This window comes from Temnothorax americanus, unplaced genomic scaffold (genome assembly GCF_048541705.1).
Source record: "Temnothorax americanus isolate GAGA-0224 unplaced genomic scaffold, ASM4854170v1 Scaffold4, whole genome shotgun sequence".
NCBI classification, from domain to species: Eukaryota; Metazoa; Arthropoda; class Insecta; order Hymenoptera; family Formicidae; genus Temnothorax; species Temnothorax americanus.
Window position 1 is genome coordinate 1,585,656 of NW_027509547.1, and position 23,953 is coordinate 1,609,608.

At 35.8% G+C, this 23,953-nt stretch overlaps 3 protein-coding genes and 1 long non-coding RNA gene across 18 annotated transcripts in view; 1 reads left to right on the top strand and 3 right to left on the bottom strand.

The window, feature by feature from the left end:
- Positions 1-108: 108 nt before the first annotated feature.
- Positions 109-15,887, bottom strand: Iml1 (GATOR complex protein Iml1). Of its 10 annotated transcripts, none has more exons than XM_077415051.1 (25): positions 15,683-15,887; positions 15,138-15,509; positions 14,924-15,049; positions 14,377-14,848; positions 14,103-14,299; positions 13,735-13,895; positions 13,307-13,524; positions 13,009-13,227; positions 12,562-12,729; positions 12,328-12,471; positions 10,899-10,907; positions 9,135-9,352; positions 8,837-9,042; positions 8,256-8,430; positions 7,955-8,179; positions 6,648-6,743; positions 5,780-5,853; positions 3,773-3,883; positions 3,180-3,387; positions 2,695-2,803; positions 2,408-2,635; positions 2,049-2,209; positions 1,797-1,965; positions 1,411-1,724; positions 109-1,157 (listed from the first exon to the last, which is right to left on the bottom strand). In XM_077415051.1, exons 1-25 carry the CDS (start codon positions 15,797-15,799, stop codon positions 960-962), a joined length of 4,695 nt encoding a protein of 1,564 aa, XP_077271177.1. In that variant the 5' UTR covers positions 15,800-15,887; the 3' UTR covers positions 109-959. The 10 variants fall into 10 exon arrangements, with proteins under 10 accessions (XP_077271177.1, XP_077271179.1, XP_077271173.1 ...); XM_077415053.1 differs by lacking the exon at positions 5,780-5,853 and adding an exon at positions 4,663-4,733 and having other exon boundaries at positions 7,955-8,155; positions 13,735-14,018; XM_077415047.1 differs by having other exon boundaries at positions 7,955-8,155; positions 13,735-14,018.
- Positions 15,888-16,690: 803 nt separating this feature from the next.
- Positions 16,691-18,706, bottom strand: Pym (partner of Y14 and mago). The gene is made up of 3 exons (XM_077415346.1): positions 18,497-18,706; positions 18,020-18,113; positions 16,691-17,921 (listed from the first exon to the last, which is right to left on the bottom strand). The coding sequence occupies exons 1-3, from the start codon at positions 18,525-18,527 to the stop codon at positions 17,402-17,404; spliced, it is 645 nt and encodes a 214-aa protein (XP_077271472.1). The 5' UTR covers positions 18,528-18,706; the 3' UTR covers positions 16,691-17,401.
- Positions 18,707-20,582: 1,876 nt separating this feature from the next.
- Positions 20,583-23,953, top strand: part of LOC143902428 (uncharacterized) — a 28,924-nt gene continuing 25,553 nt past the window's right edge. Inside the window, exon 1 of one of the 6 annotated variants that reach the window (XM_077415316.1) lies at positions 20,583-21,066. The gene's annotated coding sequence lies outside the window, so the exon portion shown is untranslated. The remainder of the gene's footprint in view (positions 21,067-23,953) is intronic. The other 5 variants (XM_077415318.1, XM_077415321.1, XM_077415319.1 and 2 more) reach the window with 5 other exon arrangements.
- The window catches only part of LOC143902436 (uncharacterized), a 68,860-nt gene continuing 67,028 nt past the window's right edge, over positions 22,122-23,953 (bottom strand). Inside the window, exon 3 of the long non-coding RNA XR_013258380.1 lies at positions 22,122-22,768. This is a non-coding gene — a long non-coding RNA (uncharacterized LOC143902436). The remainder of the gene's footprint in view (positions 22,769-23,953) is intronic.

Below are 23,953 nucleotides of genomic sequence, written 5' to 3' on the forward strand. Positions count from 1 at the left end.
TTACATTTCTCAAAATAACGATCATAAAGAATTATAAGTGTAAAGTAGGTTTTTAGACGAGGATTAAAACAAAAAATGGGAAAGATAGCAAATAACAAATTTCCAAAATTTGATTCTCAGTTCTTGCTTCTTTTTCCAGTCATACACAGTCTTAAAAATATCCTACTTTTTCTCACTCTTGAATGACAATAACTGGTTCAGGGCACGTATTGTGGAACTTTTCGGAATGGAATCGCGATTATTCCGTTTTCCCTAAAAGATATAACAGAAATCTAGGAATTAACTAAATGGTTCCGATATTCCAAATTATAAATTAACGGAATTATCCGTTTTCTCTAGAAAACACATTATAAATCTAAAGAATAACTATACAATTTCGATTGGAATCTATTCCAAAAAGTTTCATAATACGTGTCCTGATCTGCATTGCTTAGCTGAATCGTAAAGCTAACGCAGACCATGCGATTCATGATTCGCAATTCGTGATTCGTTATTTATATAGCATAGTAGTTCTATGTACGATCAATATAAATTGACTGATTCGTGGTGATTTGCGCCATTTGATTTTGTCAAAAAATTGCTCAGCTGGCATGAGTAATAAACAATGAATGCAAACTCGACGAATCTGCTTATTCATATTACTTACGAATTTCATAGCGAAATGCGAATTTTTCAAACCAAGAATCGTTCATAGTATAGCATTAGCTTAAATAATATTGTATAATATTGTACAATTCATATTATAGTATTACATAATCATATTGTACAATTTATATAATTTCATCCTGCTTACAATGGCTATCAACTATACCTTAAAAACATTACTATTTGCTATATCGTATTTTTGATAAATTGAGATTAACAGTCGAATGATGATTTGACGAAATTTACATAAATGATCGATGATAACTTAATAAATCTTTAGAGAAAAAATGTTTTAAAAAACGTTAAACATCTTGCTACTTTGCTTTTGTACAAGTTTTTTCCTTTAACTCCCAACAAGATTCCCAAAACTCTTTAAGTCTATTATCTCCATTGGAACAGAAGTGTCGAAAATCCTGTATGATTTTTTTCTGGAAAACTTCGTCGCCCGCCGAGAGAGATAATAATTTCCACTTGCGGCTGATCATATGATTCCAGGACCACAAAAAACCCATCTAAAAGTAATAACAATTATGATTTTTAATAGACAAAATTTGACATTAGATTTTTAAAAATATATATGCATATATGTTGAGGAAGACTGTAATAGCTCTTAAACATTTTGCATCGTAACATCGAATATCTTTCTTCAAATTTTATTCAGAGATAACCTTTATTATTAAATCTTAAATCTTTACCAATTTACGCCAGTGTTATTAATTCATGAAAGTTTAAATGATCGCTTAAGTATGCGATAAGATCACTCACTTTCCTATCTGTGCTATGATCGTCCTTCTTTCCCCCAACATGTCTGGTGATGTATGCTTCGTGCGGACTAGACTGGTCCGAATGAACTGGGTATCTTTTCTGTCCTGTATTTCGCCGTACGACGTTCGTACCGGTTCGTGGACGTGGCCGAGTATTCGTGGTGGATGGCACTAATATAAATGCGTTACCAGTGATGTGAACGTACTGACGGTCATTTTCGGTATTCTCGACTAAGCACGGCATGAAGCCGAATCTCTGTAGAATTGCTTCTTGGAATAAAAACAACCTTTGTGCGTAGGTATCTTCACGGAATTCTGTAAATTTGTATTCATTACTTTTATCAAATAATACAGTGTTTTTTTTAATGAGGCTGAGTTAAGACAAACCTTCAAAGAGGTGCCGCTTATTTGCCATTAAACATTCCGTATCGAGAGGTATGAAAATAGGACCTCTGAGAGGATCGCTCTTCAAGACATATGGTAGCGCTAACAGATCGCTAGGAATCGGTATCATCTGTATCCCGCACATTTGAGCCTTGCGTTGCCAAACGAATATCTTACAGACAGAGATTGATTATTAGCAACATTTTGACAGTGTAACGGAAGAAATTAGATAGGGGAAGGTAAACCGTTGCTTACCAGATCAGCCACTATGCTTCCAGATGACGCAACCCATTGTACTACGAGTTCATAAGAATTATCTACTTTGTAAATGGACTGGTATCTCAAGTGACCCCATTCGATCCTGTCACTTTTATTATTGATGTCGATATCAAGATGAGTATGTTTATACAATGGCACTAAAAGAGAACAAATTATATGTGACTCGTTTTATGTATCTCTACTTTATCGATACGAATCTTGATAGATGATTCTATATATGATTTATATATTCATTGTAAATTAAAGATTAACTTTTCTTGTATTTTAAAAGGATATTTGTAATGTCGTGATATAAAAAGCACACGCATAAATTGCGTATTGAGTACTTTTGATACCTGTCCAATTTCTATCATCCATCGGTTCGGTTAAATCGATGTCGTCTCTCAGAAAAGGTGGAACGTTGGATTCGTCAATAGTGTCGCAAGGTATTGTTATGGCAGGTACTGTCGACACTGTTGTCGAAGACGTTGATTCACACCATCCTTTCGGCGGTCTCATTTCTACCTCCACCCACTCGTTCTCAAAACTTTGCAGATTCCCAAGCGGCGCGGAATAGTCTGCGGCTGTTACCAAAGAAAACGATAAAATTGCGAATTGTTGAAAATTCGGTCGCATTATTTACCTTTTTGATTTTCCTTATCTTGCACGATATGATACAAATAGAATCCCAGCACAAATGGTTGCGAGAAATCGCCGGACGCGTGGCATATCAATTTGTCTTGAATCATTCCCTATACAAAGATAAATTGTTATTAAATAATTTTATTGCTGCAATGAAGTTTTAAATAAAACGTGTAATTATATATAATCTTCTCTATTTTTTTGTTTCAGTGCAATAAAATGTGCAAAATCTTTTTTAAAAAATGACGTTTCTGTTTTAAGCAGTACTCTACTTGCCGGAGAAACTGACATATTTCTTGATATAAGACAAATTTCTATTTTTTTTTTACGTTTTTTAACTATGCAAAAATATCTATAAAAATGCAATGTAAGCAATGTATGTGCAATATATGTAAGTTGAGATTAAATATATGGATGATATACTTATTCAAACTCAAATTATATAATCTGCATCGAATAGATAACAACATTTTTCTAAATCTTTACCTTCATGATATTAATACCCTGTTCGATCCCCATGCCGCCTTCTATGTAGTTGTTCAACCACTGGATCGCATCGGCGCTAACAAACGTTTGGCTGGGCAGCGAGGGATGTTGTGTTAAGAAGCCAACACCAGTTTGAGGATGTTTCATGGCCTCCAAAATTTCCACATTCGTCGCATTGCTTTTTATCTTGGTCAGCTCCTGATTTGTACTGTAATCAAGTTTATAATTACATCATTTATGTATTTGATGCCAAAACGACCGAAGCTTATTCAGAAAGAATCCTTATTACTTATTTTCAATATCGAACAAGATGAGAACTTTTTCTTAAAATAAATTAAGGCGAAATCAATAACTCTTCGCTTCATAAATATCATAAACCTTATAATTGAAGGTTTGTCATAAATTGATAGTCACCAGGTATTGATAATTGATGCGATTTAACACTGATGGAATGCTTCGTAATTAACATACCGAATGTATTATCTTGTACATGAACATTGAGGTTCTTAAACAAAGTATCATTCAGCAAATTGATGCGTTTAGGTATTCTACTGCTGAAATAAAAGTCATTGAAGCAAGTGACATCCTTGTACCTGTCGTCGTTAGCGTCGAAATGATCCTGCTGCTGTTGCTCGAGCGACAACGGCAAAACGGCTTCACTGGCAGGCGACACACGTCCTCTGTCCATCACTTTGGAACCGGATCTAAATCACGCATGAAAATTGAGAATATTCATTAAATAATTGTTACTAGCATGCAGAAAGAAGATGCAGAATCTACGAAGCGATTTATATGTTAACGCTATCTGAGCAAAAATGTTTTATTCTATTTTATGTCACCTCCCCACAGCAAATTAGATAAAAACTTTACAGAAACAACGGCTCCAACACGCTTTTCTATCGCAAGATAATGTTATTCAAGTGAATAGATTCGTTGTTAATTTTATGAATTTTATTTTCGCAAGATCTCAAGAATAAAAGATATACAAAATACCGCTGTTCGACCGAATATTTCTTTAGTCACAGACATAAGTTTAAGTTTTATATCCTTTATGGAAAATAAATGAAGAAAAGTAATTTTTCTTGTTGGCAAAAAATGTTTATCGCTATCTTCTACCTTTTTGTCAATGACTCTTAATAAACTTCGAGTGATATTCCTCCTAAATATACATTCCAATTATCTTATAAAAAAACAAGCCATTTTGTTCAAGTAAGTCAAAAGTGAATTAAAATTAAAATTAATTTACTACGATTCTTCATTTAATATAAAATATTGCATGGCTTTGTGACTGTTTGCATACTTATAGCGCATACATGCGAGACTAAAAGAATACTCGACAGCATGAGTTTGAGATTAGAGCCCGTACCATTTACATATTATAAAGTAAAACGCGTATGTGTTTAATGCTCAACGTCGTATGCGAATAGTTTCGTATTCCTAATCTGACAATGAATTACGGAAGGAATAAGAGAGTGAGACCAACCTGTTTGGCACGTGGCGAGGAGTGTCGAGGCACGTGCGGGCAGCCGCAGCGGTATTCACTACATGCCTCTCCTGTACAGAGGACCAACAACCCCGTCACTCCCTCACTCACTACCAAAATGCTCACACAGAGCATACATACAAATGCCGTTAAACTTAAGCTTTTACATCTCGTTTGTCCTCGGCACGTCGTATGTATGCTCTCTAGGCTGGGCATTAATTGGAAGACAAACAGAAAAAAGATGAAAGAAGCTGAAAGGTACAGAAACTATGTAGGGGGGGGGGGTCCCTCTTAGACTCTCTCGTTTTCCTCCTAATGCGTTGCACCTGCTCCACATTGAGTGACATCGAGAGGATATTAATCAAAGTGTCGCGACAGTTATTATCAAAGCCCACGATGAGCAAAAGTGCGGAGTAAGGATAACTTGTGGTATATGTAGTATGCAAAGACACTCAAGTGTGTTTTATGTTTTAAAAAATCACAAAATCGCAAACAAACAAAAAAGACATGCACGATAATAGTGGAGTCGAAAAAGTGTTGTATGTGCTCATGTCAGATGTATCGGTGCATCCTTTTTTTTAATTGTGCTTCTGATCTTAGCAAGAGCAATCACCAAAAGCGTTAAACTGAAAAGAAACTGGATTTAATATAGCCATACACATTAATATACAACAATGTCAAATTCCAGGAAAGCGTCAAAGAATGGTTTACCGATTATGTTACGTTTATGCTTCATATCGTCATCACGCATTTCGGCATCAGACATTGTTCTCTGATTGTTCCTCCTTTATTTAAGTCAATTGCACTCTTGTACTGGACAAGTTGTATTTAACATAAAATGCACATGAAAATATGTAGCACTGATAAAATATAAGTGATAATATTCCGTAAAATCAATGAGCCAATTAAACACAATGTGATACAAAAGTCTCGCTCCAGTGATCAAACATTTGCCTTACATAATAAAAACCAAGCAATAATGAAAACCATCGACCACACAAATTTGGGATAATCCACTGAAAAAAAAAAAGAACAAAAGAGGAGTCCGCAAAACTACGTAGTTAAAAATTGGCGCAAAGCAACAATGCTGAAATCATCAAGGTAGACATATTCAAACCTTGGTCTCGGTTTCTCTGGCAGGCGGTTGCTCCCAAGTCGCTCCCTGAAAGGAGAGCTGCCGACTAGATTGGTCTGGAAAGTATGATGACATGTATGGATAACTGCGAATGGTAATGATCAAGCTGATGATATCGTGAAAATGTATAGGTATAACTAGAATGCGATGTTCAAACATTAAAAAGTGTTGCTTAAAAGTCGCTCTCGTATAAGGCATAAGTCATATATGTATGTATATTATACGTGTATATATACATATATATGTAACGAGAGAGAAGAGTGTAAATCAAACACATCATAACATCTGACGCATAACGGTTAAGCTCGCTAAAAATCATAGATGCACATTCAACGCAAAAATATATCAAGCACGGTCATAGTTATCGTGAGATTATATTGTATTGTGTAAGCTGGCCTGATCATTCCAGGTAACACGTATCAAAGAAGCGAGTCTATCGAGAAACTCGAATAGCCTTGAAAAAAATCGGGTAAAATTGCACCAGTTGGGACCATTCCACATCCAAGTAAAAAGAAGTTTTTGCAATTACAAGTTTCCAAAAGAGATGAATGTTAATTTCTCTTGGCAGCCTGTGAGCGCTCTCTGAATATAGTCTCGGAATCTTCTTTTCACTGTTGTGCAAAATCATCTTTCCTGCTGCAACTTTACTTCACTTGTATAAGTATTCTATATCGGGAATAATATATTGTGTATACAACAGTCTGTAGAGAATCGAAGATCTCTTTCCAAGAAATTTTCTCTTATTGTACCGCTTGTAATTAACTAGTCGGAAGCTCGTACGAACGAGAATCCCAACAATTTGTACTCAGTGTATACAACCACTCAGTGGCTACAGGAGGGGGGAATGTACCTGGTTAGTGAGGAATATCAGGCTCGTGCTGTGCCTGCGTCTGGTCAAATGAGAGGCAGGATCTCTTGGAAGGACACCACCTAGAGCTGTGGGGCTCTGAAACATATCATGCTGAAATCCCCCTCCCCATACAAACATTCCAGCTACATGTCTCTACCTATCGCACATCTACACGTATGTAATATCGAATTTGTAAATCTTTATTTAGTAAGTAGAGACTTATTGTGACTTTGTAATCGTAATCTTAATCTGCTGTCAACCGGTACGTCTAAAAAATACTTTGATATGTATTTCGGAACGATCGTAATTTGTAGTATAGGGGTATAAGTATTATATCGTTAAGTAGTAAATTAATACTGCTGAATGTTGCTATTGTACATGTTATAGGCTGACGTTAACGCAAAGTGTCAAAAGAAGCTTTGTAAAAAGCCGTGCATTTCTTTTAGTTTTCTAATTGTATATCCTAGTGTATAGTCTTGTATAGTCTCTCCAGCATGTTATACAGCAATGTTTTATCCACAATTGATAGAATTAGGTTTGTCAGAGACCAATATATATATTTCGCTAATAAGATTATATTTTATACTACAATAAATATGTTTACAGAAACTGCGTAATTCAAAAGTTAATAAGGTATAAAATAATTAACAGAAGCATTAAAAAAAATCTGCGAAAATCAATCAAATATGAGCATGCAACATTCAAGTATAGAGGAGATAGTATAGAGGAGATATTCCAGAGAAAATGCAATTTTTGTACATTATTTTCTTGTATATGTGCAAGAAAAAGAGACTGATGCCTTCAAGAATTGAATTTATATTTCATGTCACATATAAAACATGATCCTTATTATGTTTATTTATTTTTTTAAATAATCGGAATAAAAAAAAGGGGATAGAATATATCTCCTCAAACAGCATAATTTACAACAAAACTATCAAGCAATTAAAATAAATATCACGTAGAATGAAATAACTGCAATTAAAATATGTATAAATATAACGGGATGCCCCAAAAAGATTTATATCAGCAACAATGTTCAAATATTACGCAACAACAAAGATTCGATAAAAAAAATTAATGATCAAAATTAAGATTGGAGAAATTTTTGTTAAAGATAATAAAAAATGTCTTCTGTATAAAGTTTTGTTACTAGTGACGCAATTATACTTTTTGGAACGTCTTCTATTATCTGTTAAACTATTATACCTACATTTAAAATTTCTAATAAATAATTAATAATTTGGGATTAATTCATCTCTATACATATAAAATTATATAAAAAAAATTTGAAAAGTAGTAATTACCCAGTTTTTGTTGGGATTTGGCCGTCGTATTTTGTTCAACCATCCCTCGATAAAACGCAGAAAGCCGTCCATTAATGATGCCTGTTCAGCATTACTGAGCGGAGTGTATATGTCGCATCTTGGGGAACCTTCTAAAATTCTGCGGGTCGCAGGATTATTATATGGTAATAGAAATACTCGAAACCTCCAATATTTGAGAGCCTGAAAGAAAACATATTTAAGATCCTGAAATAAAAGGAAAATATCGAAGTTAGTACTTTCTTAATAATACGGGAAACCGGACTTTTGGAAATCCACTCACTTCCACTAAAGCAAAATCAGTGTGGCCCCGTGTGCAAATGTAATGGTCTAGGTAATTCCAATTATAGGTCTCGAGTTTCTCTGTGGTGAAAGATACACGCGAGACTTCGTACGTGTCGTGATGCGGAGCATGAAATCGATATTGATAGTGAATATTGAAGGGTGGGTAAGGATGCCTGCAAATTTAATTATTGCCAATATTTGTTATTTGCGTGTTGAGTAACACGTTGCACTGGAGAAACACTAATTATAATAAAATTTATTCAAGTATATGTCTTATTATGTGTCAAATACAAGTTTTATATCCCCTTCCTATTATATACTACTTAGTATCAATTCATTCAAAAAGCTCTTGAAAGAGTTTAAAAAACTTTATATGCAAGTAATAAAATAAACTAGCTATGATAATTTAATTAAATCACGAAGTGAGATATTAATTGGTAATTAAAATTTTGGAAAAATTGACTTTTAAAAAGTACGGCTAAAGACTAAGTGTGTAAAGAAGAGATCTATTAAGTTCCAACGGAATCAGTTGATTGGTACAAGATCCCAATATCAAATTATAAATTATGTAATATTTACCGTGGACGGTATCTTGTAACTGTTATAGAATTATCGAACAGTGATATTTTGTGAAAAATTCTTCCAATGCTAAGCAAATATTCCTCTTTAGGCTCGGACTCAGTCTGTCTGCCGCGTATTACCGTACTAATTGCGGGAACGGGATTGCTGCCAGTGGCGTTGCTCTGATTCTTGTTAAGTGACGGTAAAATAATTAGCTGGAAACCCTTAAATGCAATATTCGTGATTACTCCAGATACAATTACATAAAAGCGCATTAAAAAAAAAAAAAAAACTGAGTGCTTTATTTATATAATACTTGGGCCAAGCGCTGCGAGACCAGCTCTTTAAACACTTCCACAGTTGTGAGCGGTTTCTTGTATATCGCTCGCTGTTGGGCAAAATCCGCGTTAACGTCGTCCGGGAGAAGATTGTAGTCCGACACGACGTAATCGTTTTGTAAGCTCCGCTTGTCTGGGAAGTAATCAGTAGTGATGGGCAGGCACGCGGGGATTGTTAAAGATTTCCAGTCAACTCCTGTTTCGAATAAAATTTAAAAGTGATTGAAGTGATTACAAACATCATTCTATATATGCAAGAAGAAACAGATAAGTTGCAATTTTACAATCGATATTCAAGAATATTCTTTTCCAGCTTCAAAGCTTTTTAGCTCCTCTATTTTTTTTATTTAATATCCATTTCTTCCTTTTTTTTATGTAGTCACAAAGAGTAGATGCTCGATGAGATGTCACTTGTTACAGATGAATAGAAATTATAGAAATCAAAGCACTAAATTATCATATAATATTTTGATTAGGATTTCATAATAATTGTCACTACAGGAAAATGCATCAACTTTGATAGTTGAGAAATGTCAGATTTTCGAGAATCTACTGTATTGTCGATTCAATCTCCCCTTACCAGTAAAAATAATATTTAATCTGCCTTCCGGCAGAAACTACTGATATATAATTTTCATTATACAGAATGTTCTGTAGAATGTATATATTAATAGCAGCATAATGATGTCCAAGAAATATTTAGTAGAAGTTTATTTCCGAAAAAAATTATATTATAAAGTTTGTATGCATACATGACTTTATATTTAAAAATTCTTTGGAACATTCTGTATATTTAATTCAATCTTTATCATATACGTTCCCTATTGACAAGTTTCATTGCGATAACACATTATTGTGTGTAGATTCCTTACACTGAAACATTCTCTAATAATGCTCATGTTTTGCGAGATAATGCTGTTTACATATGATAAAGATTAAAAGTCTTCTCTCTCTCTCTCTCTCTCTCTCTCTCTAAATGCATGCTGTCTGACAATTATTAGTCATAATGTGCTTAATAACAAATATTCTATAGTGATATATCAATTTTGAGTTATTAAGTCACGTGTGTAACACAATATATAACTAACGAATCTAAAATAGATACACATTATCCTTTTTATACGCCGGTGCAATAAAGTTACTCGATTAGATCTACAGAAAAGAGAGAATATAATGTAATAAGCATCTCTAAACAAACAGCTACGTATCGTAGGTATGCCTTAACATATAAATGTGGAAAACCGAGGCTGTATTGTAGCACATTTTGTCAGTGAAAGGAGACACATAAAATAGTGTTAAGAAAAATAAATATAAAGATAAAAATGCGGAAAAGTATAAGCTTTACGTAAGGTAATATTTATCTGACTGACGCGCGAAAACAGCAAAGGAGCAGTTTGCGAGATGCTCAGCAAAAAACAAGCGGCGATCTGTGCGGTAGATGAAAGCTGCTTACAGCGAAGATGTTAAGCTTCAACGTGGAAGAACAGGTTGAAAATATCAGGCAAAAGGATATATGTGTTTTATATATATTATTTAAAAATAAAAAATAAATAATCGTTTGAAATTCTAGAAATCTGCTGTACATGCACCAGACACATAAGACAATTACGGCGAAGAAATGGTGAAGAATTGCGAAGAAACTATTTTAATAGTGACGCTTCTACTTCGGGCTAACGTTCCTAATATAGATAAACAAATGTATACCATAACCGGATCAATCCCTAATAGTATATGGCGCTAACCTATGATGGCTGTAAAACAGCATAAGTGACATCATAGTTGTACATCACACACGTATCAATGCGTCCAGCGTTGCATCCCAATTAGACGTACCATAGCATGGAAATAAACAACATTATTCGTATCGATGATCGATGGTCTTGTAAAAAAATTAATATTGAATATTTTCAAGAATGAAAATATTTCTTTCCTTGCGAAAACCTTTCGCGGATGTATGAAATACATATATGTGGATGTAATCATCCGACGAGATACAGAGATGTGATTCTATGAGAACAGAGCGTAATTGCAAGATTGGGTTAAGCGAAGCTATTATAAAAAAAAAGAAAGAACTACTTTACTCATGTAAAATAAATGCAAAATTATAAATAAGTAAAAAAGAAAACGTATTATTGAAAAAAATGTGAAGATTTAACTTGTCATTGAAGTATATTCTGTATTACGCACAAAAAAAACAATGTATTTCTGTACACGTATTAACAAGTTTTATAAATGTAAGAAATGACAATATTTGGGATAGTATTTGCTTTCAAAATGTTTCCAAGTATTTTCATTCTTTCATAAATGTTATCAGTTGTAATGATTTATGATATCTGATATGAAACATGTAATAGCAACATGTAAGTTCAATTTTTCACTGTCACTATCTATAAACAGGAGCAAATCTGTAGTGATTTTCAACAAACCATATGTCCTAACTATTGTCTCTATCTTTGCTGACTATATATTTTATTTAAAGATAACGTGGTATACATTTATATATATATATATATATATATATATATATATATATATATATATATATATATGTGTGTGTGAATATTAAATTTATAATATAAAACACAAAAATAAAACCGAAATTAATTTTGATTATTTAGAGCCATACTATTATAATTCGAAGCTAAAACCACAGGAGCACTCCTGCTTATTATATATATCGGTATTTATATTATATCAAAATTTCTGAGTAGGTAAAATATCGTACGTGATAAAGCACAATACATAAGAAGCATTATGTATAACTTATGGATATTGGATACTGGAATTATATGTGTGTTATGTGTAATGTAAATAACTAGTTACTGAATTGAATATTTCTAAATCTTATCATTCAGGATTATTCAGGAATTCTCTCTTTTAGACTGTAAGCTTATTGATAATTACGCTAAGTCGATAACTTTGTTGCATTTTTTTAAGGCCCTATAATGTATTACAGAATAATATTAAACTTTATCATATACATATATATATTTATTTAAAATAATTCAAACTACTTTATATTATATTAAACCTTCCTAATTAATAACGTAGTAATTATCGAAAGAATAATGTTAAATAAATGTTTGGAGTAATAATCTATAATATTTCTATTATTTCCCGCAAAATGTATAGATATAAATTCAGAGAATAATTAGAAATATTAAAGCAAACCTGTTGTTAAAGCAGGCGTCCATTCCTGCTCACCAGTAGCACCCCACAAGAGAGTAAGACTCTTATTCGCCATAGCTAAAGGATTTGCAGCTTTATCTCCATCAGTTACAGAAGGATTAGGTCGCAGTAACTTTCCTTTTGTGTCTATAAGATCATAAAGTTTATTATCTATTGTATCTCTCATATTTCATACCTTAAAAATGCTCTAATTTAATAATATTAAATACTAACGACCTTGGAATCCTATTTGAGATGCCGATCTTGAAATCTGATTTGAATTGCTTGCCCCAACTTCCATCGAAGGTCCATTTATAGTAGCTAATGTAGTCTCACTTTGTGACTCCAATGTTTGCATTGGAATAGCTTGATAGTGATGTTGCTGTATTAGAACTCCTGTAGGCCCTATGAAATTATATTAATATAACTTTGATAGATTTCACATATAAATTTATGTCATCGGTGGTTTAATATATTAAATAATATGTGCAAAATATATATGTGATAATTGGAAAGTTAAAACTAAATAGTTGTTATTTTCATTTCAACAACTGATTGTTTATTATTACCACGTATGATTTACTATGTATAAATGACATTCGGTACATTTATAATTACATATATATAAAACAAGATAAAGAAAATCAATTATATTTACCGATATAAAACGAGTGTAATAATTACCTTTTGGAAAGATGTGAGTCCACCGTCGTCTGTTGCTGGTAAGTTTAATGGTAACATGTGATGGATCGAAAGGATTGATTAATGCCCTACCAGGCCTAAGTATATTCGTCGGTTGAGAAATTGAGTTCGTTGGACTACCAGCGCTACCAACAATAGGTCTAAATGGCGGAGATATCTCGGAGTCTGTTAAGTCGTTTTTCACCGGCGTTCTGGATACACCTAATACAATTATCGCAGATATGTAATAAATATCTCAATGATATAATCAAATTATTATCAAACATGTATATGTGCTTGCCAGTTTTATCTTCATTAGATTCAGTGTCATCGTCATCTGTTTTGTGCGGTATCGTTATTGCAGCACTCCGTAATGACGGTGAATGTGTTTCAGGTGGTGGATGATGTATATCAGGATCCGACATTTTACGTTTCAAGAGCTTTAACAAATGGCCATTATTATGAGTTTCAAGGCACACCACGCTCGTCTTTTTTCTCCTCGTATTTATCCTTTGTACACTGAAACGACACACACACACAATAAAATATACGTATTAAATTAATAAAGTAACAATAAAAGACGATTGGATTTATCTATGCCGAATTTTACTATAATCCATATTTCTGTTACAAAAAAAAATAAAAATAAAAATAAAAGAGAGAGAGAGAGAGAGAGAGAACATTATATTTTGTCGTAGTGCTAAAGGATACCGCATTTAGCTTATTTACCTTGAAGTATGAACTGTTGGTAGTTGGAACACTTGTGCATCATAAGCATCATAATCAAATAACGTATTATGTAAACATTCTCTTGGATCTTCTTGCAAAAGTCTAGTTTTGCAATGTAATTTTTCATTATCCGTCAGATGTTTCGACACCTTCTGCGGCAGCTTTATTCGTGGAATAAATGTGGAATAAGGAATCTTTTTGTTCGTGGAATAGAAACTAAGATTTATCCAGTGAGGCATGCTATAGTCATCTGGTGCATTTATAGAGGAATCTTTGTTGTGAAACTAAAATCAAATATTACACACATATATACTTGTATATATCTATACATATATATATATATATGTATATATTTATACTTGTAGTACCTTCAATAACGGAACTGCATGAAGTGGCTGTTCCCCAACGCATACTAAATCACTTCCTACACCGTTGTCAATGATTCTCTGCTTTGTCACATTTGTCAGCTCTCTGTCAACCTCAAAGACTCCAACTCCAGGTGTAATGACTACAGATAACTGACCAGTCCTGTCAAAGCTGCGATCCAAGTAGTGTTTTTCAAAAACTGTAAAAATATGAATAGAATATAAGATGCCAAATAGACAAATAAATTACTTAATGATTTGGTCGTTCCTTACTTACCGTTCAAAGACATGTTCAACACTTCCAAAAAGTTGCCTTGCGCAGCAGTGGAATTTACCGCCTTAGGCATATTAACACCTGGCTTCTGGTGATATTCCAAGACAATTTTTTGATAATCAGTAAACAGTTTACGCAGTTGCACCAATATATTACTCCAATCCTCAAATCTTTCATTCTGTACCGCAACTCTGTAAAAATCTTCATAAAATCTCCTTCTGTAATCGTGCTGCAAACACTCCCTCATATGATTTGGAAATTCCTCCAAACTGGTCGCATTGTAAAAAGTTCTCGAGAACAGTACTATAGTAACTTCATGATTGCTGCTATTCTTTTTCCACTTTTGAAATAGGTCCGCTAAGAATCCATTAACTGCTTTCTCAAAGTAAAGATCTCCGTGTATATCAAAATCCCACATTTCAGAGCTCATTTGAATGAACAAGTATACCATACTTGTAGAAGATCGAAACACTACCTAAGAAGAATCGGATCTTTTATAACAATGATAAAGGGACATTGCAATAATGAAGTACCATAATGTTGCACAAACTTTAGTGTCATCAGTTATGACGCCGCAGGCAACACGATCGCCCTGTGACCACATCTCGTACACTTGACAACGTATACTACCGCTGCAAAACTCTATCTTCTTATTGATGTACACGCAAGTGTTTACCTAAGAAGAACATATATATATATTTTTTTTTTTGCTCAGAGATACAGAAGAGATCCATTAGCAAATGTGAAATAAAGGAATAGGGTACCAGGCTGTTCTTCAAACGCCACATTTCACTCCGTCCCATATACTGATCCTTAAACGTCAATTCTATGGAATCTAGGGCCACGTCGTCCGGGTTTACTATGTTCATGTATACATCGGCGAACGTTCGCAGCTGAAACATCGACGCTACGTTATTCTCCACGCTGATGGTCTCGCGACCCTGGAGGTCTTCCTTGAAGGAGGTGACTTGTAACAGCAGGCGGCTGAACTCATCGTCGGGATGGTAAATCTCAACGACGTCGCCGGTCTTTATGCCGGGATAATCCTTCGGGTTGATGATCAGGTCCTCCCCGCTAAAGTTCTTTTGATGCACTATCAGCTTGAAAAGCTTCATGGTTGATTCGGCATTCTGGATCTGCGGAATAAAATTTCGAGCGGTGCTCTTTTTATGTTCAATCAGTCCAATGGAGTATAAATGTAATAATTAACAGAGCGATTCGCCAGGTCAACTTCGCAAAGACGATTCGGTTATTCACGTTTGTTTTTTCATTTTTTTTCCCTTAAATTTACATACGCTTATGTCATTACAGCAATGGTCCTATTGGCGAACAATTGTGCCTGGCGACTGGCGAGGTGGCGAGACGTATAATTGAATGTCGGCAAGTATAGAGGAGGAGCTGGAGAGATGAAACTGATGAAGGGCATTGAAGGGCTCCTTCTCTGTTCTGTCTGGCTCGAATAGGCTGCAAATCACCAAAAGTTTGGTTATTGGTTGCCCGTTGAAATCAGAAACAGTACACGAGGCACGAGGCGACATCTTTCGGATCACCGAGGAATCGCGTTTCTCACCCACAGTCGATAAAATAGAGCGTCGTCGGTAAAACAGGTAGCTTCTTGTAACTTCGACAGGGTCCGTTAATTGCTACTTAGCGGCTCAGTGAGCGATCGTGCTTCTGAATTCACCCAATGACAGCGTTTTGTCAGAGAGATTCGAAATTCGAAATGACGAAGTCTCCGGGCATAGCCTAGGACCTAGGAGTCGATGATCGCGGAGAATCGTCCTCGCGATCGCTCTTCTTTTCCTCTTTTTATCACGTCAGCCTTGCTTTTACGCTACGGGTGTGTACGTGTGTATATACGTGTATTAGTTTTAATCTTTCCTTCCTTCTGATTTACGTTTCTATCTCAATCGTCAGTTGACTTAATTGTACACGATATAGCTATATTATACAAAATATGCACTTCAAAAACGCCGCGTGTGTATTTTTCGTTACGTTAATAATATAGTAGCGGTATACTATAATTGCGTGCAGTTACGATACTAATTACGACCTAATAGTATTTGAATTATTAATTATTAAAACGATTTAAATTCAGGCGGCGCTCCGTCCAAAAACGCAAAGGGGCAAATGAAACTTATATTCGTACTTACAATTAGTGGTTAATTATTATTATTCTTGTAAAATCAATGAATGGGATGATCAGGCTCGATTATAAAAAGTATTCCAAGTAATGTATATTAATAGAACACGCATTTATAAATTGACAGGACTATTCACAAACGTTTCCTATAGAAAAATCAATTACACGAGATAATTTATAATTATGATACAATACTTTATTGATATAATAAAATTACTATTAACAAAAACTTATGGGATAATAATTCTGAGAACATTTATTTTTCTCACAAAAGCGCGACGATTTTTTACTTTTATATATAATTTCGGGTTTATTCGCTATAAATATTATAAATCGATAGTTTATCTTATCATATTAAATGCATTAATAATTCTCATTAAAACACTCTCACAGATGTCTACATGTATTTCAGATCATCGTGACCGCTAATATAAATTCATCTAAAACTGGTTGTTTCTTTTACTCTTTTAACCGTTTTGAATCATGACGTGATGCTGAGGATAATTCATTTAACGAAAACTCCATTCGTTTTTTTACTAAAACTTTCACGTCAGTTCTCTTATATACATATAGATGCGTGTATAAGTTTTTGCTCAAGTATCAGAATCATTGACAATTAAATAATCATCGCGGTATATATATATATATATATATATATATATATATATATATATATATATATAAATGTATGTATCAATATTATCTACACACTGTGAGTAAATAAAAAAATGATGAATACAAGATGCAATATTAAAACTGTAAAGTAACCGTCAAAAGGAACAAAGATTTGCCTCTGTCATATAATAGGATTGTGAAAGTTTTACAGTCGCACCCTTTTCCGATGGCACTGACAAATTCGTGTGAAAGTTTCAATTGGATATGGATCTATAAAGCAGCCTCTAATCTTTTTATCTCCCTAGAGATTTCCGTTTTCCGCGCGACTTTTTCGAGTATCTCCTTATCAGGATTTTTCAGAGCACCAGTTTTGATTTTATCCTCTAACATTTCGATTTCCCTAAATTTCTTGCGAAAATTTTTCAATCTTTTCTGCGGATCGGCCGTCGTTTTTTGCGCGGCGTTCGAATTGTCCTTAGCTACGTTGTTTGTCGTGGTTTGTTTCGCAGTAGACAGCGGCTTGTCGGTGTGGGCTGGAACTTCTTTATGAAATTCGGGCTCTGAGATCGTGATTTTGGACAACCCTTCGACGACGGGCTCCACAGCTTTAGACTTGCTTTTCTTCTTCTTCTTCTTGGATCCCTCTTGGGTTTTCGCTTGCGCGCCGGGTATCGCTTTGCTCTTCGCCGCTAAAGCCTCCAGCTTAGCTTTATGTTCGGCTATAAATTCTGGACTCGCGCCCACAGGATACAAAGGCTTCTTTATCAATTGCTTTCCTTTGCTCTCATATCTGCAAAGGGAATAACAAAACGATAGGAAATGTGACGTGAAACAAAGTCACCGTGTAATATCAAGATATTAAAGAACATATATATCGCGATTACTTACAATGGGACCTCTTCCTGAGGAATATATCCATCTTTCACACGTCGTTGCTTGCGCCACGTGCCATCGGGTCGTTGACTCGCGGGGATAAACGTACCTGAAACAATAACCGAACGTTTCAGTCGCAACGTTCTCGATCACATTTCTGCAAAATGTTGGCGTTAGCCACTTAATAAATTTCAAGAACATCTCGAGTGTTGTATTAAATTTAAAAAAAAAATACATTATAGTTAACGCAAGTGCGAGAATTCTAGCAGGGTAATCAGTCTAGGGGGAACACGCCGCGACGTTCCGGGACACGTGAACACTCCCCGAGGTTGACCCGGCCTAACTATAGCGCGTGGAAAAAGGGAACAGTCTATTATTACACGGAAACCGATCGTTTTACACTTGTTTACAACGACCGAGGTTAGAGCCGGCGCGCTAACGCGGCCGCGGGGTACGCCCGTTCGCGCGGCGCGGCGAGCGATCGGCGCTTACCCGTCTCGTCCTTGATGTACGTCGACGCCATCGCGATTGCTTCGCGGGGAGCGCGCGTCCGCGAAAATTGTAAATAAAATGTAAAAAGTCCTCGACTATCCGCGTGCCATTCCGCAGCCTCTTGTATATGCGGAGCGGAAAGCGGAACCCTTCCGGAGCGGTCTCCTGTCTCCTCCGCTCCGCTCCGCTCCGCTCCGGTGGCGTGCGGGGTGCGGGTCTCGGTCGCGAGGCGCGCCCGACAGGTGTCGCCAGCGGCCTCGTTTCCGAGTCGCGCGTCGCGCGGCCCCGGCCCCCTCCCCCTCGCATGGATTTAATTAACGCGTCACCTCCGCCTGGGACCACTGGGACTGACTGGGACCGTGGGAGCAGCTAATTCGTATATAGTTGGTAGGATCCGAGTTTTTACAAATATTTTATGTATCCTTGTTTTTTCTAATTCTGGTCTTCTGCAACACAATGAATAAGCTGTGTATATTTTATTTCGCTATTATTATTATTATACTCAGATGCGAAATTTTGTTTGAAGTAGGTATCCCTGTACATTTTGGTATAATTTGGTTTAAACTTTAGATATTATCTTTGGAGAATTCTCCACCTTTGTAGATCTTACGGGATGTGTATATTTTTACACACGGTTCCTATTAACATTGTAAAAAAACGTAACTGTATATAAATATGCCAAATAGACCTGTTCCTCTATTGGCTGTATTATTTTTAATTAAAAAAGTCTAAAGTATGTCTGAGAGATAGATAAGCCTTTTTCCACAATGGTCTAGTTTACACCGATCTCTTGATACACGTATCAAATAGTATATCTGAGCTGATCAGCCAATATAATCAAACTAATTTATTATATAGTCATTTAATTACTATTTAATATGCGTATATCAAATGATCGGTGTAAACTAGGCCAGTGATCGAAGAAAATTATATTCGCGAGGATTAAATTTGTACAAAGATTAAAGTTATAAAGGATGGTAAAACAGATTTTTGTATTATCTTATATTTTTAAGAATTTTTTATATTTGAAATTTATAAAGATTAAAAAAAAAATAATATACCTTAAATTTCTTCAGATTTTATAAGTTTCCTTTGAAAATGTAGAATAAGAAATTTTAGAACATTTCAAAATTAAATATAAAGAATTGTATAAAAGATGTGGACTTTCTCAACATTTTTTAAGTGTTTCCATTTGTATCTAAGAAATTTTCTAAAAAGTTATAAAATTTGTAAAGAAGTTGAAAAATTGTGTGAGAAATTCTAAAAAATTTTTTTTATCAAAGTAGTTTAGGATTCTGTATAAGCAAGTCAAGATCAATTGGGCTTCGTCCTAGGGTCTTTCATGTAATTTAAAATAAAAGTGGGATTCTGCGAATTGAATTTCGGACCTGCGTCACGTGTCATTGCGCCGGCTCAAAATGAGAGCTCTATTTTGCTAATTGCACGATTGACGCCAGTACAGGATGTTTTTTAGAGTGTTGTGTGCACTTCCTCTCATTCGTTAATTGTCACGAAGACAGAGTTGACCTTCCCCACGATGAGTTTGAATGAGAAGCTCTAACTTTTTACACTTAGCTCTAGAAATATCTGGAGTGCACTAGCTTCTTTCAAGATACTCGAGAAAAATAAAAATAATATAGATACTTTCCAACAAAATATTTTAAAATATATGTAAGAAATGTAAACCTTTTCTTTTGTTTGCAGAGATTATGTTGCAAAATAGTTCAGTGTGTATAATTCATTTATTTTTATATTTGTTTTTTTTAAATCTCTTTATATTGCGATAAATAAAAAAACGGCAATATATATATACGTGCGTATAAAAATGTATTGTATATAAATACAAAATATAATAAAGTACACTTATCAACATCGTTTTTTCTCAACAAATACATACATATATTTGCTCTTATATGATTAAAAATCGAAAAACGTTTTACAGTTTACAGCGTTGAGAGTTTATTTTGAATAACATTAATTAATTTGACTAACAATACTAATTATTTTAAATATTAATAATTAAAAAGCTTAAGCTATAAATTGTTCTTGAAGAAAATAAAATATTAAATTTCACTTAAAAAATAAAATAATATAAACAAGGAGAGTTTCAGGAATTTTATTTAGCAAACAATTTTGATCTTTGACTTTTTACGGGGCATTTAGAATAAGGGTCAAGGAAACAGGGCCGCGGGTAAGAATATCTCGGCGTTGATTCGAGGAGTCGCGAGAAAACGTTCCCGAGAGCTACCCCTCGATCTAGCCGGGCTGCTTCCGGGGATGCTGCGCGCGCGCACCGGGGGTTGCGCTCCGCTTTCATCTCGCAGTTTCGCAGCCTCCCTTTCGCGACCCGTGTCAAGTCCACCGCGGCTCGATCGGAGGTGTGTGTGCAGTTTCCCCGTGTCTCGTTGTCCCCGGGTACACCGGGACGTCCGGCCCGCTTACGATTGTTACTTTGTGTGGTCCCGGATCTCGGGACTCCTCACCGAATCCGCTCGTCCCTCGCTCCGTCTTCGGGTCGCGCACGATCCGAATGCATCGCCCCGCGCCGGAAAATGGAAACCGCAGTTGTGGTACGTAGGCGCACAAACGAATCCTCGTCAACCAGTGCCTCGCCTTTGCGCGATAATCGAACACGGGTTTCGATTAGGGGAAGAGGTAGATTTATTGCACCCGATTTCTCGTACGCGTTTCTCATACTCGTTCGCAACGTCCCTTTAAAGGTCACTGCACGTTAGATGAAAAAAAATGGAACCGCGCGTCGCGTACCGTTCAATAGATATAAGTTCAAAGGCTGGTCACTTTCTAAGGTCACACACGGGAGCAATGCAGCGGATAGACTTAAAGTCTCCTGATTGTGACGCCTGTACGGTGGGGGGGGGGGTCTTGGCTTATGTAATCATTGTTAAGCAGCGAATGATTCTAAGAAGTTCACGGCGGTCAATTAATGCAAATATATTTTGTTGCATCGCATTTTGCATGAATTTACATATGATTTTGTTCCAGTTACGTACTTGATAGGTGTGGAAACGCATGGAATTGGGGGAGAAGCATTAAAATTAATTTATAAATCTAAATTCCATAAAATTCTAGTCATTTGATTTTATTGTTATTAAGTTTAAATCACAGTATGAGCACGTGATTCAAATAAACGATAGAAGATAAAAAAGTAGCATATCCTAAAAAAATTATAGAACGCAGCACTAAGCTAAAGATAAACTTGGGATAATTATTGAATAGGCACTTTATCAAAAATCAAAATGACGTAACTTTGTGTTAATACTGCATTCCACTTGAAACTATAAAGTTTTTTGGAGAAAGGCAAAAATAAAGTCAAAAATACACAAAGCCAATTTTTCACAAAGCAATAATTTAGACAGAACATAAAAATATTTCTATTTTGTACAAATTGTTGCTTTGCAAAACTTGCTTTGCACATTTGTACAGTAACGTATAGGAGAAATTATATTTAATTTTTAATATATTATTACTTAGGAATTATAGTAAATTATAAGAATATTGTATGATTCTAAATTGAAAAAGCGCGGGCTAGTTTCAAGTTTTAAAAAGACAAAGTGAATATTAAAATTGTATGAAAATAGAATAATGCAAATATAATTCTCTAGTAAAATTTTGTATACATATTATGCAATTTTGCGATTGATATCTAATTAAAACATACCTGCACAATGAGAGAGAGAGAAAAAGAGAGGGTCGGAGAAAAGAATAATGAACAAAAGTCTTTATTTTTTCATTTTTAATTTTACATTTTTCCGTCGTTACGCTTGGCATCGAGATAAAAATTGTAATATCCAGCTGAGTTTTAATGCAAATTGCATAATAGTACAGGGATAACGAATGTATACATGCGAGCAGCGTGAAGCTGCTGAATTTTCAACTAGTCGAGATAATTGTATAAAGCAATTTGGATTCCGAAGTAAATATTTTAATGATCGCGATCGCCTGTTGCGGATGCCTTGCAGCCGGTTGAGGGTTGTAAACAGGAGAATCTAGAAGAGAGCTGCCGTGACGCGTCGAACAGCTTCACCCAAACTGCGGTCCTGGACCTTGCAGCCTCCTCCTCCTCTTCTTCCTTCTCCTCCTCCCCCCTCTCCCATTCCCCCTTTTTCATCGGACATTGCACCGATGCAGGCGAGGCGTATGAGAAACGACTGCCTCGTCGCGCGAGATGATGAGATCGTCATCCGCGGAAGGAGAAGCTGACTTATGATCCGGACTATTCGCCGTCCCTCCCATCTCCAGGGGTTCCGCAATCTGCCGCGAAATATAGTCCCGGAAAACTTACGTAATTACTGCGGCATCCTCCGCTTTTGTACGACAGTTTCTTCTTACCGAAATGTCCGTATAAACTTGTAACGCTAAGCTAAACCATCATACGAAGCCAGAAAATAGCGAAAGAACTCTATATAAGAATGTTATTTATCCTAGAATGCGTAATTACATCCATAGCAAAATTTATGTATATATATTTTTATAGTAATATTTTTATTTTTCTACAGCATTTTCTAATATAGCATTCTCACATAGAATTTTCTCATATCGGTTGGTTGATTTCGCATACTTTGAAGACCGCTAAAGACGCGAAAATATCTAAATGCAGAAGCATAATATAAGTATTTTGACTGATAAAATGTATGTATATTCCGCTAAGAATGTCGTTATAATTAAATAACCATGTGCAGTATAGAATATTCTGCTAAGAATTTTGCAATGTTAATGCTCTCGTCGGTCAAAGTTGTTTACGCGTTATGATTTTATAATTAAATATTCGCGTACAGAGTTAGTTTACAGCTTGCACCGGTGCCGGTGGGACGGAGTAGCGCAGAGGTTGCGAATATTCGCATCCCATCGAGTTACCGAATACCGAATACGAATTAAGGCACTATATATACGGGGTGCGCGCGCGGGACCGCGGGATTGCTTAGATTTTTTACTTTATCGCGCCGCAGTCCCGAACAGGATATAATCCGCGGTGTTATACGAGAACCGCGATGCAGCGGGCACGTTTAACGCCAGATTGAACTTTATCCCCGCATATTATACCCTGCTTGCCCTCGTTGCATAGAATGCTGTGCCGGCGCGCGCGTTGCTACGGTGCACTTTGCGAGACCGAAGTCGAGGTCCGTCAAACAGGCCACGGCATGCATATATCGCAGCACGGAGCGGTATTATGCGCGCTACATAGCGTATCGAGTACATCGAATATCCATCGCCCGACGACGACGACGACGACGACGGCGCGCGGCGGCCCCGTCGTCGTCGCCTGGATGATTTTCGCGGCGCGTCGCTTGCGTATGTATCGGCTGGCATAATCGCGGGCTTACAGCCTACATAAGGCGCTTACAGTACTGTGGAATCTTGAAACGCCTATCTCCCCGTACAAGATGCTCCGAAATTTCCCGTAAGCCGCGACGATGGCCTCTTTAGATTGTACGCGCT